The sequence below is a fragment of the Megalopta genalis genome, unplaced genomic scaffold (assembly GCF_051020955.1).
Source record: "Megalopta genalis isolate 19385.01 unplaced genomic scaffold, iyMegGena1_principal scaffold0020, whole genome shotgun sequence".
Taxonomy (NCBI): domain Eukaryota; kingdom Metazoa; phylum Arthropoda; class Insecta; order Hymenoptera; family Halictidae; genus Megalopta; species Megalopta genalis.
The window spans coordinates 4,064,644-4,085,818 of NW_027476090.1; the positions used below are offsets into that span (position 1 = coordinate 4,064,644).

At 49.6% G+C, this 21,175-nt stretch overlaps 1 protein-coding gene across 4 annotated transcripts in view; it reads left to right on the forward strand.

Moving 5' to 3' along the window:
* Positions 1–21,175, forward strand: part of hth (Meis homeobox homothorax) — a 666,356-nt gene that overhangs the window by 418,606 nt on the left and 226,575 nt on the right. For all 4 annotated transcript variants that reach the window (XM_033482431.2, XM_033482432.2, XM_033482434.2 and 1 more), the window contains one exon: positions 4,482–4,630. In XM_033482431.2, coding sequence (XP_033338322.1) covers positions 4,482–4,630 — 149 coding nt within the window. The remainder of the gene's footprint in view (positions 1–4,481; positions 4,631–21,175) is intronic.

The window sequence follows — 21,175 nt, forward strand, 5'->3', positions numbered from 1 at the left end:
GAATGGCGCGGGTCCTTGATCGGGAGTCGATGCGAGCCTTCGAGAATAAATCTCGGATCGCGTTGCGGAACAGGGAAATATTGCGTCGGGGCTGCTGCGTTGCTCTCATTTTTATCGAGCCGGGATCTCCTATTGTGGCGCACTGTCCGCTCGCCTTATGAATTTATGATTGTCTAATAAGACAGCTTTATTCGATCTGCAGAGAAGCAGCCCACCATTTGTCCGCATTCTTCGATCCTCGAGAACATTTATAAAATCTTTGGAATTCGTCGGCACATGGGTGGATTGAAATCATTGCGGCGTAAATCACGTATTCGACAATTTTCACTTGTGCATTCGAATGTAATCCGTACGCGCCGAAATGTTAAGAAAACACGAGAAATAAATTATAGTTGGAAATTTGGACAGTGAACGATGCACGTGTCAGTGAAGAATAACCATATGCGCATAGAGGCCTTTTCCGGAGCCTGCACTTTATTGCACCCGGATTAGCTAGAAAGAACCACCAAAGGAAGCTAAAGTTATTTTCTCACATAAAATTATATTTAACTAAAGTTTTGCGATATTTGCACATATAACATGCATAAACTCCCGGCGATAAGCCACCGAACACTCACGATGTTTTATAGACAATTACAAATTTCCGGTGACTTATGGAGATGGTGTAGATCACGCTAGAATCCCGGTAACACCGCCGTAATAGTGATTCTTTAGGTAAACATCCTCTATTTACCAAATAACGTTGTTCCAACGCGGAAATTACACGAGCTGCGATCGGAAGCTCTCGTTGCAGGACGGATGGTCGAACGGGCGCGTTAGAAATTCGTGAACGTGTGGTGAATGAAACGCAGCGGCGACGACGACGGTGAAACGTGGATCGGCAAAAACACCGTTCCCGCAACCGGACAAATCAGTGCAGACGCGCAAGAAATTAATAGACGCGAAGTTAGCACGTTGCCCGATCGCTGGATAATATTTTTCCGGCGCGTCGTGCCGCCTCGTCGACGTTCGCTTTTCAAGAGCCATGTAATATACGCGAGGCTCCGTAGCGTCCGTTTTCGAGTTTCTTGCCAGCGGAACACGGTTTTTCGGCGAGAGGGGATTAGTTTCTCTCGCGCGGAAATGAGAAATTCCTGACGAACGGGGGCACGCTTCTTCGGCTGATACGTCAAGGCGCGGTAACGGCGCGACAGCGCACGATCGGTACGCTACATTAACTCGATTCACCGAGTAAATTAACTGCAATCAGGGGGACGCTCCGCTGGCCATTCCGTTATTCCGCTAGCCGGCTGCCGGCCGTTCCGCGCGCCTCTAGACCGCTCTATTCGCTCGCACGGAATCGCCATTGCGGGAGGGACAAGGGAGGGCGAGGACCTAACGTCGTTTTTGTTGACCGTACAAGGACCACCGCAAACGGCTCTTGTCCGACGGACGAAAACAAGGCTGGGAAACAGGACGACGCCGAGACTCCTGGCTCCTTGTGTACCCGACCGTGAGGATTCACGCTGATGACGTGATTCCTTGCCCGTTATTGCGCCCGCTCTACACACCCCCATAAGCATTAAGCATCTATTGGTTTGATAAAAAAGAACCCTGGCGTTCGAACGTCCTGCAACTTTTTCTGTGAAAAAAAAAGATAAGACGCGAGAAGAAATTTTACGACATTGCTTTTCGTACTTCTTAGACTTTCCAGTTCGCAATTGAAGTATCAAAATCGAGGTACTGCTCTGTAACTTATTAGTTGACATTATTGTTAACATTAAACATACCGAGTCGGTTAAGATAAACGGTTCCATGTTTCACGTTTCAAAGTTACTCTTTCATTGGAAACGATCGAATACACATTTCTTAAGCCAAGCATGCGCTATAATTAATATCGCGAAAAATCTAAACAAATAGTCTTTTTATCGTTACGAAAATTATTTCCTTCCGGGGGCCGGGTACGTTTAGTGTTAAAACCGTGCTTTCTTTTCGAGCTCTCTTTCTTTCTACCTCGTTCGAAAGCTGTCCGATTCTTATGCCAAACAGTTGCAAATGTATCAATCTTTGACAATCGCGTTTTCGCTACAAAGTGGACTTATCCGATTTTCATAGCGGGTTCTCCGATTGAAATTCTGCAGTTCCATCCCCGATGGAACATTTCCCGACCATTATCTTCGGAATCCGTCAGATCTCCAGTAGGAATCTCGCCTGCGAATCGGATGGCAGGTGGTCAAGCTTGATCGAAGTCGATCGACCCACCCCCTGCAGCCTCGTCCACCCCCCGAAACGGTTCGGGAAATGGCCGAGAGGGTGTACGTCTAACGTGGGTCCGATTTCCATCGATCTCCCGTCGTTCCGGTCCGTTCGCTCCTGCGACGGACAAATTTTTCGTCCTCCTCCGGCGACCTTCGATCACCGGTTTCGCCGGTCGGCCCCGTTCAGACGAATTCAAAGTTAATCTCGGCCACGAGACCGTTCCGTCCTGTCTCGTAGGGGTGGGTCGGTGGCGCCCCCGGGCGACCTGTCATCGTGAAACCCCTGGGAGCACCGGGCTCACCCTGATCTCTCTGTTACGATAGAACCTTGGGAACCGGAGCCTTGGGCAGCACGATAAGGCTCGGTCATTTATAATCCGTCGGCGTAAGTAGCCGGCCGTTCTCCTTCCGCGCTGATTGAGAGAGAAAGGAATAAAGGGAGCCTCGAACTTCCGGCCGTTCCAGCGAGATGGATTGGCGAGGACGCCAGGTGAATTTCTGATGATGATGTTTTCGCTGCCGGCCGACTCGATTTCGACGCTTTAATCCCGTTCGACGAGTATGCCCTGGTTTGTTTCGCCGTTGTTCGGGGGTTAGGAGCCACCCTCCTGCGACCCGTCAGTGGCCGAGGTGCTTTGTGTCGGACTCGGTTTTCGACATTCGACAGTGAACGATGGACAATTTACATTGTATTTAAGTCGTTTCTACAACCGGATTCCCGGTATTATAAAACTCAGCGGATTATCTCGATACTTTGTACAAGTTCGAGATTCGACGACTTTTAAATAGGACCGCCATAGATCGCACCGTGAGAAGTTTTCTGTGTCATCGGATCGCGCTGTTTTTTTCTCTGACACACCGCTCTATACCAAAATTGCTCGATTCGTTCATCGCAAGTAGGTCGTAACCACGTTATTATCATCTTTCTTTAGTAGCATAAAGACGCGACTTGTTAGATGCGCATCTGTAAAATAACGTTATATTTAAACGAAAATAGGTCTCACTTATTTTCTACATTTGTATCCCCTCGTAGATATCTACGGTAACTCGAGATTTATTAGCCACCCTTCATTTTCATTCCTCAGTAAAATTTGATATCGTCCGTCGATATTTATTCAAAAATGTGTCACGAATAACAAATTGTTTGCGTCCGATTCGTCGCGATATCGAGCCACCAGTCGTCGAGGTGTTAAAAGTTCCCAGCCCGTTGATCGCCTGCCCGCTTAATTAATGCGAGAAACAGTTTTGCCGAGGAAAAAAGAGGGTCGCCGTGTACCTGCGAGCGAGCTGCGGGCCGATAATTTATAAAAATGATATTTGCCCCGGCAAAGCGTGACCGTAAGCCGTCTTAATATCTCTCATTACCGTCCCGCTCCTCGAGTCCCCGGTGACCGTGCAATTAAAAAGCTAAGATTGATAAATGACGGGGAATTAATGTGTTGGGGATGGAAAAGAAGGGATGAAAGGGGGCGGCCTCGGGATCGGGGGCTGGAACGTTTAGAGGCCAGCGAGTGGAAGAGGGACAGGGTGATTGCGGGTGGCTTAATGGTGTTTGTATGCATGGGAACCGGCTTTAGGGGTGAGGTGGTTATCGCTTGGTACAGTTTGCACCGAAAATCGAGACCGTGGTTCGTAACGCTTAAAACTTTTACCCTCTCGACACATATAGCCCGACCGGCGGACGAAGAACAATTCCTGGCATTGTTGCTCGCGCACATTACGTCTCACACATCGACTTTTACAATATCATTAATTTACCTACAAATATCGGGATTCGTTTAACGCGCCAAATGTCGAATATCAAGCCCATAAATTCCAAAAATTCCAACAATCTTACAGTCAATTTATTCGTGACATCGATAAAGTGAAAAGTATACTATTACAATAGCAAATATTAATTTAATTCGTTTATATTATTAAAATTCTATCATTCGGTTTGCTCAATATATTACGATAAAAATGTATTCCAAGAACCAGTTAAAAATGATCGTCGCCCATATGTGACGCTCACTGTGCTGATACGAGTTCTTCGAACAGAATTGATGTCTAGAAAGTCGGCCAAAAATTGTTTGTACGTTTCGAGAAAAGTTTAGTAATTAATTCTCCGATCGGACAGCCCCTAAATTGCGTCCAGCTAAAAAGAAACGATTGCTGAAAGAATTTTCTACTCTCAGAATTTCATCTTATCAAATTATCCACGAATCGAACAAAGTCGATAACGAGTGCGTTATGGTATGGTTACAGGTGACGCGAGTAACGCGAGTATCGGCAGCGGCGAGGGCACCGGCGAGGAAGACGACGATTCGTCGGGTAAGAAGAACCAGAAGAAGCGGGGTATCTTTCCCAAGGTCGCGACGAACATCCTCAGGGCGTGGCTGTTTCAACACCTCACGGTAAGTGTCTACACTCGTCTATCGTCGTGCGGCGCTTGTCGACGACGTTCCTGTCCTCGACGGATCGTCGCGCCACCGTCTCGTCGAGCGACGACCTCTCGTCGTCGTCGTCGTCGTCGTCGTTCGTCAGCGTTGCTCGTCGAGACCGCTCTCGCGCATTCTTATTCCACCGGCGCGCGAAACAAACCGAGGAGACACGGGTTTGAAAACGCCGCTGAAAACACAGAGCCGAGAGAGATTCTGATCGTGGAACCCGTGGATCCACAATCAGTGACTTATCAAAGCACGCTTAACGCGGGACCCGAAGATAAACGACGGGAGCGAAACCCGCCGGCAAAAAGAAACATTTCCCAAATTGCTTTTGCTCCGAGTAGAGCGCCGCTCTGGGTGGGGCGGGAGAGGCGAGAGGGGGTGGGAAAAACGAAGACGGAAAAACGCGTTCGCCGTTGGGGGCGGACACTAATCTCCTAATGCCAAGATAAGGAGGCCGGGCGCGCCACCCCTCCCAACTCCCCCCCCCCCCTTTCGCCCACGGACCACGATCTTTCTCGATCCTAGCGGGACATCTAATGATTCACGGGTAATCTGAGCCGCAAAAAGCGTAACGCGATTAAAGGGACGAGGGTGGAAGAGTGTCGCCGCGTTGGCCGGCGACGCCGACGCCTGTAACCGCGGTTGCAGTAACGTTGCGCAGCAATTCGGAGCACGATACATTGTCCCTCATACTACGGACACCCCATAGATTTCGGGTGTGATCAGGTTACCTTGCGAGAGCGGTAATCATATTGCAGCTCGGTTAATGCCATTACCGCACCGGTGGAAGGGAGGGTTGGCAGCCACCCTCGAAACCACCCCGCAACCAGCCCCGTGTAACCTCGCCGCTCCGCTCCGCTCCCGCAGCCTCCTCTTCGCTTCTCTACCGTCGGCTTCGGCAACCCCCTAACAACGTGTATTGGATATGACGTCGGGGATAGTGGGTTCATGGTTTAATGCATATACGCTGTTTGCACGATGACGATATCGCGCGCGCCTCGTGAAAAGACGAGCGAGCGAGCTTGCAAACGCCGTTCCTCTTGTTCGGTTAATCGCGTCCTCGAGAGCTTTCACCCAGCTTCGCGGCGTCATGCGTGAGCCTAGGCTTGAAAGGATTTTAATGTAAGTCGGCCCGGCCCTTAACAGTCTTCCGTTAGCTTCTTCGAGGTCGCCTCGATCTATTAGCTAGGGACCAGCTGCAAATTCGCGCCCTTACGACTCTTGATCGAGAACGGACGAGCTTCGTTCCGGTGGAAATGTTCTGCTCTGTTCATTGGAAGCAATGTGAAACTGTAGTCGAGAGATTTGGTCAGCGATCGTTCCATGTGGTAGGAAACACTGGACCGTATTCTCATTTATTGCAAAATAAGTAGTAGTAGTAGTCTAAAAGAATTCACGCGTGTCGTAAGTCTTGACTCGTTCAAATTATCGATTTGTTTCCTGCTAAGATTTGCCTTGCACAAAAATACCCAATCCACTTATTGAAATTAATGGTTTGATATCTCTTGAGAAGTTCAAGACATTTCCTATGCGGTTATGCGGCGTTAAGGTTAAAAAACGAGTTAAGTTTACTCCGGTAGCGTGTGTTTGATTGACAACGCTTGGTAGCACAGGTTACAGAAGTTTTTTTTAATAGATATCCGTGTGACAATTTGCACATATTTTATGCTAACGTAGACCTACATTCGATCCTCTTAGTTGACAAATGGCGTAAGTTTAAAATAATGAAAAATTTACACCACTGTTGCGTGCCGTCCAAAGAACTTTCTCACGCGATAACTTTTTAGCAAGTAAATTATTAAGCAAATGTATTTTGGATCGTTCAGACGATTTTTTTTAATGTTACGAGTAAAAGCAAACTTTTCGACATTTTTCTGGTAGCTTTGAAATCTTGTTGTTTTACATTTGGAAAAATACTGAATCAAGTGTCTTTTTAACACTCTTACAAAATGAAATTTTTATGAAAAACGAAACAACTTTCCGAACGAAGCTATAGCTAAAAGGAAGAACATGCTGAAAATTCCTTCGATTCGTCATACATTTTTTCAAGCATTAGAAAGCACTCGGAATGTAGAAAGCGATAGGGAATCCGGCAACGATCGAGTTTCCTTGATATTATTGTAGTAAATGAGATACTCTACCTAATAACATATCGTTATTATTATATAGATGTACTGTATTTATTGGAAAGTGTCGACCACTTTTCTCGTAGCACTTTCAAAATAAGTTGAGATCGATCGCTCATTTTACAAGAAAAAGATATCGGGTCTTCGGTGCAATAACGGCACTTGGTTATTCGTAGCTAGTCTCTCCTTTAAATTATGTTATCATAATTACTACTCTTTTACTATCTATTTTTACAATGAAGCTACATTCCGTTCTTGACTTTTTACGAACTACTACACGAACGTCCAATTTTCACGATACTAAAATACGACCAAGAGGCTGAACGATGAACCTATTCGGGAATATCCCATCCGTACGATTCCAATAATAATGCGTGGAAGAATATGAAAATATTTCGTTCGCAGTGTGAAAACACGAATGTATATCTCGATCGGGGAAGCGCGTTTATAGAATCCGACCCAGAATCTTCGGCAGAGTTTTTCCCGAGTTCCGCGGACCGTGGACCGTCCGTGGGCGATAAATTCGGAACAATTACAAGGTAAAAATAAGCGCATCGGCGGTCGGGATTCGTGGATCCGTAGTCGCGCTATTACGCGGCGTATCCACTGCCAGGAATTACAGCAGTTTTTCGCGACAGTCGTCTCGCGGGCATTCGTCTCGGCGTTATTACGAGCGATTAAGCGACTGCACCGTGAACCGGAATTCATTCGGCGCGCTGGATACATATTACGCCTTAAAAGAGTAAGTGACTTGACGCCAACTGTGTATTCACTCGGCTGCCAGGCTCTTTAAGAGAGCCCGGCGCGTCCCGGCGTTCCCTTTTTCCGAGCAAACGAATTACGGCCTCAACAGCCCTGATTTAGCGTCCTAATCTTTCTCCCGCGATGACTTACGGCCGCAACAAGGTCTACCGTTTCTCGGTACTCACCCCGGCGCGAACTGTTTCGCCCGGTAATTATTATAGAACAGATGTCGGTAACGGTGAATGTAGCGCAACTTGACTGTAACGTGTTTCTTCTCCCCCCGGACCTTGCCGGAGCTGCACAGTTAATTGGTCGAGGATAAATTGATAATAATAATGTCACGTTTACACCAATTTGTACGGTTTACTTGTTCATCTCGCGAACGAGCCAGAGAGGTTCGGCCGCTGGACGCTCGCTTTCAACGTTGTTTATTGCAGGGCCAACCGCTGCAAAGGCTCGCGCAATCTTTTGAAGATTTGATCGCGGGACGCGAATAGCGCTGTATTTCACCGAACAGGTATAACAGGCGTTAAGAATGATCGCACTATCAGTCTCGTAAATTAATTTGCGTTTCGTTCAACGGACAAACTTTCAACGACGGCAATTGCACAATTCACCGTCGAGTTTACTGCTTCTCTTGCAAAAAGACAAATTGCTCCGAAGTTTCGCCTCGGTTCGCGCCGAGTCTCCCTATGTTCGAACACATGTTGATCAACGGTGTTGATCGAACAGAAAAATTCGATTACCTATTCGGCGGAAGTGATATTCGATTTGGACGAATTTGCGGGAAAAGATTTTGCTTTTGTAGCACTTTCGGTTCGCGATAAAGATCGTACATCCTTTCTTTTTCTCCATGCGAACATAGTTTTATGAATTTAATAGATCTAGATGAGGAATCTTATACAATTGGTTCGTACATGCGTGAGCGAGATGAATGTTCTTTAATAATCGCAATTTCTGACGTAGTTTGCCTAAGAGACATTCTTGACGAAGAGAACACGACGTTTAGAACGCTTGCAAACACGTCGATTTGTCGAGCGCTTTGTGCACGACATAAAAAAACGCCCGTGTATTCCCTCCATTACAGGTTAGCCAGAATAGATATAAAGTGCAACGTGACTTAATTAGCTAGGCACGTGGCAGTTAAGTACATGTCGGTTAATCTTATACGCGTCAGGTCTTATTTATTAACTTACCTTTTGCTTTCATGTTTACATTTCTCTTTAATGTTCAAAAATATAAATAATTAAGTCGACCTGAATAAGTCGAATTTTATTTCGATTCAGAAGAAACGTATATAACACATCCAGATTTAATAGATTATGTTTGAAATCTTCGTAACGAGACCGACAGGACATTATAGTCGAAAGGGTTGAGAAAGTAGTCTTTAATAATTCTGACAATTTGAAGATAAGAAATGCGAGACCATTAATTTTCAGCGGCTGTGATAGCGGTAGCATTAAAGTAAAAACAAGAAAAAAAAGTTTCAAAAAAGAAAAGAAAAAACGCTCGAACTTTTGAGAGATGGGTGAAGAATCGGTTGAGTGGCCGCGTCGTCGGGACGCGTCGGCGACGACTAATTCGCGAGCAAATCAGCGCGCCGAACTTGAATTCCGGGCAGCGCGTAAAGGCAGCGTGTAAATTTATCAGCGTGAAAGCGAGCGCGTGGTCCCGTCTATTCCTCGTCGGGTGTCGTCATCGTGAGCTCGGTAGCTCGGCCAGTCGTTTCACCCCGTCGGTGAAACATTTCGGAATCGTGACGGTCCGCGCCAAGGAATTCGCCGGGTCGCGCCAATAACCTGTCCCCGTTCGAGAGTGCAGACGCCAATCCGCGGCCGAGCCGCGTTCCGCATTGACGTAGGGCAGCGGGGAAACGACGAGCATAGTTTCCATACGCCCATAGACAGATCGGCCGGGCTTCGTGTGCCTTCGGGGAGAGAAGCCGCGCGGCGCGGCGCGGCGCGACGCGGCGAGCCCCGCGGTCGTAGACGGGCAAAAGAGAAAAGGAACGGGCTTCGCCTTGACGTTAGATCAAAGGAGACGAACACGCTGCGTCGGAGAGAGCAACACAAGGCCGGGAGACAGAGGGAGGAACGCGCGGAGCTCGGCATCTCGGACGGCCGAGTATAAATTAAATTAATTTGATGGAGGCGGCGCTGACTCCGGCGTGCATTCGTCGGCTCTCGTGGCTGCGGTTGCATTTTTCTTTCACCGCGCGATGCACCGCGCTGCGCCGCGCCGCGCCGCGCCGCGCCGACAGGGAGGTCCGCGCTCCCGTGAATCCTGGAAATCTGCGCCGGTTTTTACGGCCGGAAAATATTTATCGGTCGCTGAAACGATATCAATCTCTCTGATTCATGCGCCCATCGGCCAAGATTTACCATTTAGGTCGTCGTTCCCGGTGAAATGGATCGATGTTAATTCGACATAAATTATTGAAAGAGCGCCGCGTCTGTTGAACCGTGAACCATGAAAGTTTCACTTTTAACGGCGACAGACGCGCCGCCGCGCGTTTGCCCGCCATTCGATGCGCGAGTTAAACGACAGTTTTACGCCTCGGCGGAAGACAAATAATTCCTTCGCGCTGGAACCGAATGCCTCTGGGAAATCACGAGATTACGTTCCCGATTTTCACTCGGCGCGAACGAAATTTTCTGCTGTCGTTAGACAAAATTCATAATCGAGTGCAAAAGCGATGAAAAGGTTAGTCACCGTTGCGGCACACGGTATCGCGTCGCCGGTGTGTTCGTTCAGAGGTCGACGTCTTTCTTCTCCCATTCTCGGCAGGTTCCGTCGCTTTCGCCCTCGTTCCCTCTTCCTCGCCGGTTGTCATTTTGAAAGCCATCCGACGACGACCGCCCCTCACCGTCCGTTCGTACGTCTGTCCGACCAGCCAGCGTACCAACCAGCCAACCAACCAACTCTGTGACCCTCCCCAAGTTTAATTAGACGGAAGAGGAGCATACATCATGGTCGACTCCGTGTCCCGACCTTCCACGGCAGCCAACTTGGGCTTTCCAGAATTGTGGCCACCGACCTACTACCACTCCTGCCCCGAGCCTTCCTTGTGCACACCTTCGGGAGCAATGTTTCAAACGCTGTCTCTCTGCTGGGATTGTTCCGGCAGGATTCTGCGTCGTTCTAGGGAAAACCTACGGTTCCGATCGCTTAAAATATATTTCCTTTCCGCCCGGTCGGTCGCGCGACGAAAATGTAGCCTCGAGGATGTTCCGAGTCCTATACAGTGTCTGGTTTTGAAAGCCGCTGGTATTCCACAGACCTTACGGACATTGTGTCTGAAACGATGTAACGAGTTCCAGCGTTTCTAGTCTTCGGTAATCCTGGTTGCCACGTTTCGACCACCTGTAACGAAAACGTTGACTTGCGTCAAGATTCGCAGTCTAGTTGCAACAGAATCTCGCGTATCCGCATGCCGTTACAGTCGATTCGCGAATCAGCTTTCTCTCCGCCATCAGTTTTCACCGATTAATCCTCGGCAACGAGGCGCAGCCGAAAAATCCTGAGATGCCAATCGCTCGCTGGTTAGAAATTTTCTGATTACAATTAATTATATCTCTTGGATTGCGAACAGACATCGGGACCTGCTCGGGCTGGCTCGCAATCGATCAGAATCCCGGCGGTACAGCGGAAAATTCATTTCGAAAATATCCCGGAGCTGGTAACAATTACGCGAGACGGCGCAATAATCCGAAGACGGGGCGCGCGCCGGGGGAAAAGAAGAAAGATTGAAGATGGAGTCGACATATATAATCCATTTTAATTTACTCGGAAAGATATATCCGTCTAGCTTGCAGTTTCCCGCGACCCCGCCCTCCTTCGGCGGCGGTTCCCTTCGTTCTTCCATTTTCTACCTCTGCCTCTTCTTCCCGGCCCGGCTCGGCACGCCGTCGTCCTTATCCCTAGATACCGTAGTCTTCTTATATCAATGGAAGCATTTCGCGAAATTACATTTGCCAGTTCCGCGCTGTATGCCGCTCCGTTTCACGTATCGAGTGGCGCCGCAGAATCTCTGTCTCTCTCTCTCTTCGTCTCCTCACACCGCTCCCTCCCGGCGAAATAAATTTCATCGTGCCAGCGGCGAACTAATTTCGTATCAAATCCTTTTTCTCGGCGTACGTCGAGTTCGGAGCGGGATGGAAAAGAATCTTAATTGAATACACGAATGATTCGTGTCGCGTTCTTTCGCCGCCTTGCTCAGCGCTTCGAAATTATGGAAACGAATCTAATTCGGGCGAGGCCGGGCCGCCGCCGCCGCCGCCGCCGACTTTGGTAACGATTCCTATTCGATATTCCGTGTTGTAACACGAGCACCGAGCGCTGCCAGGGCAATCAATAAGCCATCTAAGGCAGGTAACGCAGCTACGGTACAAACCGCAAACCGGCAATGCCATTATCCTGCACGTACACGTAGCCGCGGAGACACAGACGCGCGCGTCCGTGGATCGGAGGGGGCCGCAAGCTGAGATGCAAGCGCGGTTTCATCGAGATCGATAATGAAACGCGTTTCATTTAACGTATTGCGCGTTGCCGTTCCAATATATCTTGCCGCGATCTTTAATTCATCCGTATCGCGCGAGCCGATCGGAACGGGACGCAGCGTGAAGCTGCGAACAAAAACGGCGGATCGATCTGACGCGTGGCGGCATTCTTCCACGTTCCACTACGCTGTAAACGCCATAATCCTTTTACTCGCATAAAATCCCGACGCCATTATTCGCCGTGGAATTTTCATCGTTCTCCGCGCCTCTTCAGCCGTTTTCGACGGTTCGACGGACGCGGAAAATCGCCGCCGAGGAGATATTGATTTCCGAAACTTCGGAACATGATCTACGCGTTCGATAGCGCGATCGGTACAATTATTTGTTTATTTATTTATAACCGGGTTAAACGCTTTGGTGTAACGGAATAGGGATAACGAATTTTTGTGCCGGGCCGTTGCAGGAGACCAGACAGCGGTCGGATAACATTAATTGTAAAACTAAATGGGGAAATCCGCCAAATCTGGTTACATTAAGAAATATTCTGTCGAGGCTGTTGAAATGAAATATGATATTATATATATATATATATATTGAAATATGATATTCGAATAGAACTTGGATAAGATATCAGGACACCTGTAAGAACCATTTAAAGTATGAAATAAATATGGTATGAATAAACCATGAAAAATATTCCACACCGTCGCGTGATACATGCTTTTGTTATAATCATCTGCATTGCAAACCAGCTGTTTCGATTTTGTCGCAATGTTCCATTCAGGCGGAAAAATAAATTGTACGCTTTCTTTTAGCTTTAATAAGATAATCGACGTGTAGATGACGATTCAAAAAAGAGCAAAAAATAACCGGTTTCATATTTTCTATTTGAATGTTGTTGAAATTATAGAAACTCTTTTGTAGGAAACGATTCGATAAACCTGTGCGAAACGACGCTTGGTAAGAACACAAGAACCGAGCGATTGATACTTCGAGAGCGATGCAATTTCAATGACCTCCGCGAAACTTTCGACTCCATCTTACCGTAAGACCGTTAATCGCGTCGTTCTCGTTAAACGGTCGATCGGCGAATGAATATGCAATGTAGACGGCCAAGCCGAAAGGGTGGCATCCCTTAAATCCCGGGAACACCGATCGTCGTCTCCAGGATTCACCCCTCAGATATCCTTATTGGTAGTTCTCGAGCTGGCAGCGGTGGTTCCGCGCGGGGAGCAGGCCCGCGAAAGGAGGAGAACGGCCTTAGCCCGGATATTTTAAACAATTTGCATAGACAATCGTAGCGGCAGTTTTTTCGACCGTAAAGGGGCTCCCGCCGGCACTCGAGTCGACTGCCACGACCCTGCCACCAGCCAGCAGCCAGCAGCTGGCTGGCTGACTGGTTGGCTCTGCCCTCCCGCGCCGCCCTCTCCGCCTTGACTACTGCCGCCACGCCGCCACGCCGGAGCAGAGTCGAGCGGAGTGGAGCGTTTTATGCCGCCATAACCGTAGCGCGGCATGGCCCACTTAGATCTGCTATCTCGGCCCCGGCGCGGTGTCCGCGTACCGACTGATATCTATTGTCCCCTTGCCACCCCTGGACCAGTCGTTGAACCGCTCCGCTTCCGGTACCGGCTGCTCGTCCTTGCCCATTGCTGGGTCAAGGTCTCGGAGGCGGCGGCGCGCCGCGTTCCCTCTCGCGCGGCCTGGCGACGTCCGACGACTGTTCGATGAGTCCGCTACCGGCAACCACCGTCGGCTTGGACAATTGTTGCCCCGCGGGGAGAGTGCCGCCGAGCAGACACGACGCGCCCGTTGTCACCCTATCGGCTCGAAAGGACGTGGAAGAGACGTTTGCATACATCGACCGGCAGTTTTCCGCTCGAACAAATCCTCGCGCCGCGCGCCGGCCCTCCGCTCCCTTCCTCGCCCAAACCTCGCCCGAACCCCCAAGGCAAGTCGATGCTTTGCTCGATCCCAAACGGCCGACCCCCTTCATCCCCGTATCGCCGTTCCTGACAATCTGTGCCGCTAGTTTTATTCGACTGCGATTCACCATCTTACGATCTGCCTACGCGGGGATCCGCAAGGTTCCGAGATACGATCCTGTTCGTGGCGTGCTCCGCGGGGATTGAATCGAGCCGACTCGATTCAATTCTCCTATATTTCGTATCTCGCATTTCGTATTTCGTAATTACTGGACCGTCTCTACGCAAGATTTTCAATTCTTTCTTGATCGAAGGAACGTTTAAGCTATGTTTCAAACATATTTCTATTTGCTTCGATAACTTCTGTAAGTTGAATCTTTTTGCATCGCGCTCGACAGATATCCAAGAAATTTAGATCGAGGTACTTACAACAATTATATTATGTTCAAATAAATGTGTACACCGTGTAATACATCCAGTATTGTCGTCGTTATGAAGTAACCTCTTTCTTTTTATCAATTAAACGTCTTAGACCGCATCGACTGCATGGTTATTGGCGGCGGAAATGCATGTCATAACAGTATCGCTTTCAGGATTTCGGTTTTTCCAAATAAATTCTTGTATTTTATCCTTGTCAATGTTATCTTTCAATGTGTCTCCTATTTTGTATTTTTCACGTAGCACATTATGTTTCGAGCATGATAAAATAATACGGTGGATCGATGTTCGTTGGATCAGCTGAGATTCTGTTACCTCTTCCAATGGAATAGAAATACAGTTTATTTAGAAAATTCGCTGCAGCGAATTTCGAAAGCATCGAATGCATACAGTCCGACGAAGTTGATGGTATTCCAACGATGATTCGCGCGATCGAAAAGAAGCGACGGAGAATTGAAATGCGTAGTCCAGGATCGCTTTCGAATTTCCTCGGCTTTTGTATGGTCCGGGAGGGTCCCTTTGCACTCGGAAGCAAGAGAAAAGATCGCGGAAGCGCCGGAGGGTTCGGGCCAGACGACGTAATTTCCTCTCTGGGGGTTAATCCGCGCGAAGCGAAGCGACGTTTCTATGTGCTGCCGGTTCTCTCTGCTGTCGTCTTGCGAAAGGTAGTCGCATATCCGAGGCACGTCCCTACGGTCAACCTACAACCTTCAACCTCCTCCGGCCGGCCCCGGGGTACGGCAACCCCTTTTGCCTTTGGTCGGTGCTCTCTCACTGGCGCCGCCTCGGCTCGCATTTGAATATAATACTTGGCCCTCGTCGACCGGAGCGTCCCGGCAACCGAGGCGAACTGTAATTATGTTGATGCGCAGCCATTGTTGCGTCCATCCTGGACGCCCTGCTGAATGCCGAATCTCCTTCCTTCCCTCTTTGGAAAGGCCTCTCCTCTCTCGCCCACGCCGCGCCGCCATGGCGAGAGAAACCGAGACGATTATTCTTGTATCCTTGATGCGTTTTGCCGAAACCGGACAATGAATGGGAAAAGGTGGTCGGGAGTCATGCCGGAGGTTCAGACCCCGGCGAGCTTAGCCGCGCCGCGGATAAAAACAGAGGCGACTCGCCGCCGTAACAATCGATCGTCCAATTCCCCGGCTCGAAACGAACAGATCCCCGTGCGAAATTAATAGCGAGCCCGAAGATTAACCGGGAGAAGGAGGCAGCGCGCGCGCCTCGCGGTTAGATGATTAAAAAAAGGAACAGAATTCTTAAGAGCCGCGGAGATAATTGCAAAAACTACGCGCCGGTTACCGACGCTATCCGCTGTGTACAGGAACGCCGGCCACCGCGCACAGCGGACACTAGAGAAAGAAAGAGAGAAAGAGGAGGGAGAGAGAGAGAGAGAGAGAGAGAGAGAGAGAGAGAGAAGAGGGCTGGAGAGAGGACCCACCCCCGTCTACGTGAAGGGGGTGGCGCGCGGACCCAGGATTAGACTGTCGCCCCACGACAGGGTAAGCCCCTATTTTTGCGAAATTTATCGCCGTTAATCCCTCACCCCCGCAGCCTGCCCTCCGTTGTTCTCGTTGTCCTCTTCGGTTTTGCTCTCTTTCTCCCGCGCGGCCGTCCCTTCGCGCGCTCTCCTCGTCCTCGTCCTGGCTCGAAGCCTCTCCCCGTTGTCGATATGAAAAATAATAAAATTGCCGCGTCTTTATATTCGCGGGCGCGGCAACCCCCGGGCCACCCCTTCTGCCCGGGCTCTGTCTCTCCGCCGCGCAGTAGACTACTCGTCGACGGTTAATCCGGCCGGGATTTAAAACATTCGTATCTTGAATATGCATTCATAGGTTTAAACCGGGGCTGACTCTCGCGTATATCCCCGGCGCAACCCGCCGCTCCGGGACGTGCCGGCCGAGTCGAGGGAAAGTCGTTGCGCGCACAGGCTGCGAGCGAGCCGGCTCGGCGCAGCGAGCGCTAAGCGTCGACCGGAGCCCGGTATTAACTCGGCCACTCATTAGCCTTTCTGGTCCTACTTGTCGCTCGGCGTAATCTCACGTCCGTCCGGACCTTGCCTCACCAGGCTTAACTTTGACGCTGACGCTACTTCCGGGAGCTATCGCCTTCGTCCCGGGATCCTCTTCCGACTCTGATGCTCGTTACGGCCGAGCAGCGCGCGCGCGCGCGCGTTTATCGCGGCACGTGATTCCAGCTGTTATCAGATCCTTCGACGGAGCATCCCGAACGGACTCGGCCGAAATGAGTTATTCGGCTAACTAAGCGTGCAACGCCGGGCTCGTGTGATCCGTTCCCGAGCCGTCAACGTTTCGCGCCGCAACAACCGCCGGCGTAACCCGATATACCAAGGTACGCTCCTCTCGGTCGGCCTATCGGCGGATGTACACAGGTGTGAAACACATCGCGGATTCGTCAGGGACGGTGCTTTCGTTACAGTTTAAATTAATCCAATTATGCATGCCGAGCAAAGCGAAGACCGGTCGAGGCTTCGTTTCTCTCTCCCTCTCTCTCTTTCTCTCTTTCTCTCCCTCTCTCTTTCGCCCAGCTCGGACCCGGACTTTAAAGGTTTAAGCCGAATAATGGACGCAAGGTCTGCGCCGTCATCCATATGCAAAGCGTCCTCGCGGCGGCTCGGATTAGTCACGGCGATTTCGAAAGGATCCGCGTCGGAGAAATTCAACGGCCCGACCGTCGACGAACACCTTGCGGACTGATTTCTTCTCCGCATCCCGTTTTCCGTTCGGCCAATTACGGCCCTGCCGAAGGCGTTATTCGAATTTGTCTTCAGCGATCCTCGTTCATTGTTCTTTCGGTCTCCTTTCTGCACGGCGATGCTCCGCTCGGTCTCGCGATACTTGTTCATTTGAATCTCAATTTTCTTCTACGGCAACTACAGTTAAACTACTCCGTTTATGTGAGCTAGTCGGGCGACAAGCAGTTCATATAACTAGGTAATTCGTATAAGAGTCGCTCGACTGCTCCCACTACATACTTGCAACTTTGCGTGCAAATATTTCAATCGTATGTTTTCTTGCTCAGTCCTTGGATCATAGCGACATTCGGTACCAGTTCAGATAACAGGAGCTCGGCTGAGGTTCGCGAAAGAATGTCGACGAAAATTTTGTCGGCATAAATGGAGTTCGGATAAATGGTGTGTTCTACCGTTTAATTCTATCGCAGATGCAGTGCGCAAAAAAAGAACCCTTTACGGGATCACGTGGATCCAAACGCGGCTAAAGGGTCAAGACCAGCGACAGGTGTTTCGATTTCCGAGATCCCATCCTGTCCGAGTTGAAATTTTCCTCTGGAAGCACGATTACACCTAAGACTCGGTTAATAACCGCTTAAAGTTCTGCAGTTATCGCAACTCCGGTCAGTCCAGTCTCGTCCCATGAGAACAGACCGGGAATTTATGGGGCAGAGCCGCCAGTCCGTGAACCAGGCTGCGTTTTCTGCGGACAAAACGCGACTCCGCCTCGGCCGCCGCACTCTTCATCCGTCGACGTTAATGATCGTTCTACGAATGCCGATCCCATTAAGGCGCGATATCCACGACCCGAGGCAGACCTCGAAACTTCTTCTACACACCGCGCTTTCGCGATCCACCGACACTGCCCGGTGCAATGTCCCCTGATTCGGCGTCACTGTTTCATCGTTCTCGTCATTGATTCTTTACTTCGACTTCGAACACCTATAACCGGACTGCGGATTTCATGCATTTACGAGAGAAACGTAAATTAAACGAAAGTTTCAATCGCGACACGCTAGAAACATTCGAGGAATACGGTTGCGCTAGAGGTTGCGGAAGAGTACAGTCGCGGTAATTTGAATTTGTTAAAATTTTTAAGGAAGGAAATACATATCTGTGTACCTCGCGTGCCTTGAGATTGGCGCAGACAATTTTTATTTCGCATGAAAATAACTGTTCCGTGGATCTTTATATGCAAAATTCTCAGGTTGAGATCACACGAATCCGCGGATGCTGTAACGCATAAAGACTCGCGGACCACCAACCGTGTATAGCATGTCCTGTTACCGTCTTGTCCCGTTCAACGAAATTTTCTCATTAAAACTGTGCCCATTGTTGTCATCTCTTGCTTCTGCACTTGCGCGATTCATGCCGGATGAACGAATTCGTATCCACTGTTGCCTTGCATAATTAGAAGCCCCAATAATCCTAATTGGACGTTTCCACGCTAGGTTTTCATTGTGTTACATCCGGAGGATCGCTGGCTTTCGTTCCGTCTCCATTGTTCGACGATTTTCCTTTTTCTAAAAGAGCTATGCGCTATTAAAACTGAAACGCGATGTTAGGGAGGGAACGTGGCGCGCGCGCGCGCGCGCGGTGTGTAGGAGGCGAGCACGTAGGGAACCGGTGAAGCCCGTGATCCTTCCGCAGGATGCCTGGCTCGCGTTTACGGTTGCTTATGTGTGCGTGCGTGTGTGTGTATGCGTGTATTCGAGAACGTTTCAGCGAGGGAGGAGGATATCCGTGGCACCCCATTAAGGAGAGTGCTGGACATCGATGCGGCGTGTGTACCTAGCGGGCATTAGAGGCTCGTAGCAAGCCGAAGCGACATCGGTGTGCACGCGCGCAACGGTGTTGGTTAGATATTGACGCGTACCTGTGCGTGCACACCGGTCAAAGTGGCATCAATACTTGATGTCTCTCCCGTTCTTCCGGATCTATCTGTCTTGCTCTTTTTGCCGTCTTCTTCCAGAGACCAGGGTCAGAATACTGGATGACTGTTGCGCGACCAGGTACGGAGAGGAGGACGAGAGGAGAAAAAAGGGAGGAGGGGATAGAGAGAAAGATAGCCGATCGATTATATTATTCACAACACATTGAACGCTTTCAGAGCGCGGGCACACTCTTTCCTCTCCGTTAGAGGATGATTCGAGCCCGGCCGACGATCGATAGTCGGCTTCCACGTAATTGTTTTTAGCGATCCTTGGGCACAGAGGTCCGCGCTCTGCGCCGAGGCACAATGGCGTCGCCGGATCCCCGCGAGCGGCGCATTAATTATCGAGCCGTTAACAAAATATCACCGAGTGTTTTCAATCGATAATAAAGGCGGAGCACAAAACTCCACGGCCCCGAATAAATTATTTACGGGCAGGCGAGTCGGCTGCGAATTATGCCGGCACGTTGGACAATCTCGCCTCGCGCGCGACCGTCGTATCGCGCGTAATTAACGAAATGTTAATTAATAATCGCAGTACCCGGCCCGGCCTCCGACCCTGCGGTACGGAGCGGCCGCGGACCCGCGAACCCGGGCCGGATCGCTCGTTACGGCTCGTTTGAAGTTTTCTGTTCGCGTGATTTCTTTCCGCGGAGCACGCGCGCCGCTCGAACGGCCACGCGATTTTTGCGGCACCTTTTGCAGCCCGGCACGACGAGGCACCGTCGTCATCGCGATTGGACGGTTAACGAACCGTCCAGCCACGTATCCACGTACCCACGTAACACAGCGACGCCGCGCCGCGCTGATTCGCCACGCAGCGGATCTCGTCTCGCGATTCTCGCGCGCGCATCCTCCTTTTATCGGATTGCCCGTCCAGGGGACAGTGGAAAGAGAGTCGCTTCACCGGCTGAACGGGGCTTAGAGTGGATCCGGATTTCACGGTCTTCACCCGGTATCGTTCCTCGTCGCTTACCCCCTTCTTTTTATTCGTTTCGCGCCTTCTTCGTCGTACCCGCCCGAGACCGGCCTCCTCTCCTTCGACCGAACCGCCTCGACCTTCCGTCGAGCAGGTATTTTGAATGCGACAGAAGAGACCGGGAGAAAGATCGTCTCTCGATTTTATTCCTCTTTTTATTCCGAAAAATGCCGGACGCGATTTTGGAGACGCGTCGTTTAGCAGACAGCGGCGACTTTCAATGTTTCGATGTTGAAACTTCGTTGCCGAAAAGGATTAGCTTCTGCGAAAGAATCCGCTTTCTTTAGCAATGCGCGAAGTGTGTTCTTCTCTCGTACTTTACGAGTCGCGGAATTACCGTTGAAATGCAACGATAACACGTTGTCGTGCACAGGTTTTAGTCGTTTACGCATAAAGGGTTCTTCTTCTTCTTCTTCTTCTTCCTCGCGGTCGAACGGATCTTAGCGAAGCGAAGGAGGAAGGATCTTAGCATCGGGAAAACTGCACCCTCGGTTCTACAGTTTCTTACGTAGCCTATGACGTGTAACTATGGTTACACGCGTCGTAAATTTCTTCAATACTAAACACTGTCGCACGCGTATACGTCGCACGATCTTTACGAGTTTCGTCGTTTTTACAATTGGATGTTATTCGTTTATGACAAAAATATGAATCTGCAATTTCAAACAACAGACGAATTTAAAGAATACGAATTTGACAAAATTTTTAACAAAAATCGGTAACTGCGGTGTAAAACAGTGCAGAAATTAAAAGAATGAAAGAGTACTGCTGTATCGTCTTCGATCTAGCAAAATGATTGACAAAAGAACGGAATGCCTAAGTGGCTCTCGTATCTCGCAATATGTGCAATAAATCTTTATTTTCTAATTATATTAAAGTACGTCGCACGGTGTACAAAGTGTATAACCAATTTCGTACACGTCCATGAAGTAAGCGCGCAGAGGTATTTTCTAGCTTTATCTTCATGGCTCTGTCTTCGCGTAGCAGATCGTTCAGATCGATTTCAGGTGTGTCAAAGTCTGCCGATCTGGTTCGGCAGTTTCTTACGATGCCCATGAACGTTCGGTTACACGTAGATGAGCAGTCGCCAAGGATTTGCCTGAATCCGTG